Source organism: Microtus ochrogaster, chromosome 7, assembly GCF_000317375.1.
Source record: "Microtus ochrogaster isolate Prairie Vole_2 chromosome 7, MicOch1.0, whole genome shotgun sequence".
Lineage (NCBI taxonomy): Eukaryota > Metazoa > Chordata > Mammalia > Rodentia > Cricetidae > Microtus > Microtus ochrogaster.
This window is the reverse complement of record NC_022014.1, coordinates 63,444,363-63,449,618: the sequence shown is the minus strand read 5'-3', so window position 1 is coordinate 63,449,618 and position 5,256 is coordinate 63,444,363. Positions and strand designations below refer to the sequence as shown.

The 5,256-nt window shown below is 44.4% G+C and overlaps 2 protein-coding genes across 2 annotated transcripts in view; one reads left to right on the top strand and one right to left on the bottom strand.

Moving 5' to 3' along the window:
- Nucleotides 1–5,256, bottom strand: part of Trim37 (tripartite motif containing 37) — a 129,787-nt gene that overhangs the window by 10,463 nt on the left and 114,068 nt on the right. The window lies entirely within an intron of this gene.
- Nucleotides 1–5,256, top strand: part of Ppm1e (protein phosphatase, Mg2+/Mn2+ dependent 1E) — a 149,378-nt gene that overhangs the window by 132,467 nt on the left and 11,655 nt on the right. The window contains exon 4 of the mRNA XM_005350475.3: nucleotides 1,929–2,117. Coding sequence (XP_005350532.1) covers nucleotides 1,929–2,117 — 189 coding nt within the window. The remainder of the gene's footprint in view (nucleotides 1–1,928; nucleotides 2,118–5,256) is intronic.

Sequence of the window (5,256 nt, the reverse complement as noted above, 5' to 3'; positions counted from 1 at the left end):
AAAAAAAATAAAAATGCAGAGCCAGGCAGTGGTGGCGCATGCCTTTAATACCAGCAATCGGGAGGCAGAGGCAGGAGGATCTCTGTGAGTTCGTGGCCAGCCTGGTCTACAGAGCTAGTTCCAGGACAGGCTCCAAAGCTACAGAGAAACCCTGTCTCGAAAAACCAAACCAAAACAAACAAAAAACCCCACCAGAGCCAGATGTGGTGGTGTACACCTGTAAGCCAGGACTTTAGAGGCTGAGGCAGGGTAATAGCTACAAGCAAGACCCTGTGTCAAAAACCAAAGCACACACTCACACACTCATACACACATACACACCCAGATGTAGAACGTTTATCTCACATACCCAAAGTCCTAATAATCACCATCACCAAAACAAAACCCAGCCACAAATGTATAGAGATACAGATAAATGATATGTATAGATAAATGATAGTGGGGTTACAGTGACATTCGTTTTATTTTTTATTATTTTAATAAATTATCATTTTTTGCTTTAAGGAACTACACTGCTTTAAAAGAAAGTTTGTGCAGTGAAACATACAGCATCACACATGCTGAGATTCCACGACCAATGTGACAGCCCTGACTTTATGCTCCCTTCGCCAAGACCCCTCCTGGCTGCTGTTTCTTGTTCTGTTATACTGAGTTGCTGGGAATTGTGTACTACTTTAGTCCAGATATAAATTCTAAGTGTCAGGATTTATTTTTAGACAATTCTATTTTGTCAGTCTCCGATGGTACCATAGACTGTTCTGCTTGAAATGCAAGACACACTAGAGGTAGTGCCTGGAAGTGAGAGGACGTCACCTTTTCTGAGTGTTACCACTCTCAGGACAGCTAGATGCATGCTTCTGCTAGAGCTAGCTCTAAAGCACAGAGACACAGGTGTGGAGGTGGACAGGAGAATGAGGCATCTACTCAGCACATCTGTGTCCAGCCTGGGCTACGTGACACTGCCGCAAAAATAATAAATAGGTAAAAACAAAATAAAAATAACAAGAAAACAAACAAAAAACAAAATAAAAAACCTAAAGCAAGCAATCAAGCAAGCAAAAACATCCCCCAAAGAAAAGATTGGTTCAGGATGACAGAACCCAGACTCCCAAGGAAAAAAATGTAAAGATTCCCAAATGAAGCCATTAGCTACCGCTGCCTCAAGGGAACTTAGTAACCATGAAACTTGAGCAACTCGCAGATTACCAACAGAGCTAAGACTCACACATCCGAGCTGAAAATGAAGAGAGTGGCCAACTATCTGGCACTTGGAGAGTGAACTCAAGACACAACAGATGGTAGAAGGGCCACTGCTGGCAGCCGGCCTTTCTGAGAAATGAGATGCTGAAGTTTAGATTGGAGCTGAAGCGAAGGTGCCAGCCACACAGGGCACTTGGGCATCTGATACATAGTTCAAGATTGGCTAACAAGTTTAAAGACTTATTTATGGTAGGAACTCAATGTGACCAGGAACGGTGTAGGTTGTCTTTATCTCCATGTAGTTTAGATACCCTACACAAAACTGGTCTTGTGCTGGAAAGCCAATTATTTTTTATTGTTCTCTGGTATTTTGAAAGAAGTACTCAATCCGAAACAGCTTTTGCTCACTTTTTCTCATACCTTCTTTCCTTTTCCTCCTCCCAACCTCTAACTATGGTTCTGAAGCAAATGCATGTGGGTGTTTCCATGGTACACAAGTTTCACAGGGAGGGCCCTCCGCCCGCGCTACTGGGCATGATGTAAACAGGGCGCTGTGTAAACAGTGCTCTAGCAGCGCAGCTTGCGGCAGCTCATCAGGCGCGTCGGCAAAGGGAAACATCAGTCTCCTTATCTGACTGACACAGTAGAGGATGGACATTTCCAGGGCATAGGCTCCTCTGGATGGTACTGTGCCCCATTCCTTAACTGCTTTGTGTCTTTATTGACAGGACCAGGAGGAACAAGCTTACTTTGCAGTGTTTGATGGCCACGGGGGAGTGGACGCTGCCATTTATGCCTCCGTTCACCTACATGTTAACTTAGTGCGCCAGGAGATGTTCCCCCATGATCCTGCTGAGGCTCTCTGCCGGGCCTTCCGTGTCACGGATGAGCGGTTTGTGCAGAAGGCAGCCAGGGAGGTATGCCCACGTCCTTGTGAACACCAGCTAGAAGTGCACCAGCTGAGTTCAATCCAGTCTCTGTGGCTGAAGGGCACTTTGGCCTTTTCTCTTTCTGGGTACATATTATCTAAACTGTACACACACACACACACTTTGGCCTTTTCTCTTTCTGGGTACACATTATCTAAACTGTAGGTACGTACACACACACACACACACACACACACACACACACACACACACACACACACACTTACTTGAGCTACTTGTTGGACTCTGCTCAACTCTAAACCCAGATCTCTCCTGAGGAATAATTTTGAGGGACACAATGAAACACTCACTGTAAAGGAAACTCATTCTGTGGCTGTCTGGCCCCTTTCTAGAATTGCTGCTGGATTTGGCAGGTGAGTATTGCTTCTTTTTTTCCCTACTACCTGTTAGCTTCGAGCCTGGACCGTGGATTGAAAACAATAGTTTTACAAAGGAAACAGAAACTGGGATGACTTCCATCCATTCCTTCTGCATGAGCAGGCAGTGGTCACCATGCATCTGTTTCCAGGGAACATTTCCAATGGACAGCTCGGAGAGTCCTTAGATGATCCTACAACTGATTTCTTCTTAATAAGAAGAGAAGACAGAACTGATGTCCTGTATTGCTAAGGCTGGTCAGAACTAAGCACTTAACTTAGAATGAAATTGAGGGGTTCTGTATTAAAGTCTAAAAGAAAACAAACAAAAACCCATATGTACAACATGCTGTGCAATGAAACATAATTACTTGTAGTTCTCTATGTTGTAGTACTCCATGTTGGATTTTTAGCTGGGGAGGGCCAAGAGAAAAAGGCACTTTTTTAACTTTTCAAAACTAATTATATATTAAGATATGCACAACAAGTTAACATTTCTACCACATGACTCAAATGTGAACTTTTAAAATGAAAAGACCAGAAAATTAATGATTTGATCCCATTTCCCTGATCTTGCAATTATGCTGCAAAGCAATAGTGAGGCTTAAAATTAATGAAAGAAGAATCCAGAACTATTTGGCAACAAGCAAGAGAAGTATCTCCCTTGAGCCCTAAGCTTGGTTTAATACACAAATTACTATAGTAACAACTAGGATCCACACGTAGAGCTAGGGCTGCACAACAAGACCCCAGTGGACTCAGCCCTTTCATTAGCCCTGCCTCTGTGGAGGGACACTGTGAGCCTTGGGGGCGGCGGCGGCCTGTATTCAGCAGTGTGAGCACTGGTTCGTCATTTTGTCTTTTTCCTAATCTTATGTGCTGTTTCCTACGTCCCGACCGTGCTTCCCTTGCTTGCTCTGTCCTGTCAGAGCTCTCCGCGTAATTCAGGGTCCTCTCAGAAGTCGCTTCTCTCCTCCTTGTGCCTCCATGTGCTCCTTACTGCTGGGGAGTAGCTATTCCTGTGTGGGCAGCCCTCCCCCCTCCTGTTCTCTCCAGGGCATATGCACTGAAGTGTCTTTATCCTGTGTTCCAGAGGGCTGAGCTTTTCAACATTCTGTGTGGGAAGACATTTTATTGGTGGGTGAGGATTTATAACAAACTTTTCCTATATAGGGAAAAAGAGAAGTTGTTTTTCTCATTGGATAGAAGAAGCCCTTCACCACCCTGACGCACTCGTTCTAATTTGGGCCAGGTCCTTAGTAACAGACTCATGCTCATTTGGTGGTGACTCATGTCAAATGGAGATGTCACTTTAGTATAGCAGGATCAAGAGCTTTAAGTACTGCGGTAGCTATTGCAGTGAAACCCCAGGCTGTTAGTTCTCTATGCAGTGTTTCCAATCAAAGCTCCCTAAAAATACTGTGGGGAAGATTGTTCTGGTTTTTGTTTTTAAAGGTATATAAGCATTTTCTTCAGTGACTATATGCTGTCTCGGCTCCATGATATCCAGAGACTGGGGACATTTCTTTCGTACTAAGAAAATACTTTGTGTACACACACACAAACACACACAACAACTACATCACCTCACTGACAACCCAGTAGGTCAGAAACAAAAAGGACTAAGGCTGCCTGGAAGTGATTACACGTGCCTTTAATCCCAGCACTTGGGAGGCAGAGGCAGGTGGATCTCTGTTGTGCTTGAGGCCAGCCTGGTCTACAGAGCTAGTTCTAGGACAGCCAGAGCTATTTCACAGAGAAACCCTGTCTTGATATACGAATAGCGGGGGTAGGAGGAAGGAGAGAAAGAAAGTCCCAGCACTTGGGAGGCAGAGGCAAAAGATTCTCCATGAGTTCCAGACTAGCCACAGTGACAGTCAGACCCAGTCTTAAAAGAAAGGGGTGATGGTGGTGGAATGGATTCAACAGTGAACTCGGAAGAACAAAGACTTAAAGTGTTTGCACAGTAAAGAGATTACCAGTCCTTGGACAAGTCACAAATATGCCATGTTTTTAAACACATTCGTGTATTGTGTGTGTGTGGGGGGGTGCGTGTATGCCACAGTATCATGTGGAGGGAAGGAAAACTTCAGGAGATGGTTCTTTATTGTCCACCATATTGAGAGTCAGAGGTTGAACTATGGTACTATGGTCATCAGGTTTTGTAGTGCCTTTACCTTCTGACCTTCTCACCTGATCCAGTTTTTAAATTAATTAGCTAATTTATATTTTATGAGTAATTTTTTTTGCCTATCTGTGCACCACATGCATGCAGTGCCCATGAAGGCCAGAAGAGGGCATTAGATCTCTTGGGACTGAGTTGCACATGGTTGTGGCCATTGCCATATGGGGTCCTCTGGAAGAGAAGCCAGTGCTCTTAATCACTGAGCCGTCTCTTTCCAGCTGCAAGCCCAGTTCTTAAAAAATCTATACTTAAAACAAACCTGATAATCATTCTTGTCCAGTGTATCACAGATCAAGTGGATTTGTGTATATAAATGCACATCAAGTTCTCCGAGGCAGGAATGGTGGTATTACATGTTTAATCTCAGCAGAAGCAGGTAGACCTGTGTAATTTTGAGGCCGGTCTGGTCTATATAGCAAGTTCCAGGCTGTTAGAGCTACACAGTGAGAGACTTTATTTCAAAAATAAGACAAAGCCGGGCGGTGGTGGAGCACGCCTTTAATCCCAGCACTCGGGAGGCAGAGGCAGGTGAATCTCTGTGAGTTCGAGACCAGCCTGGTCTACA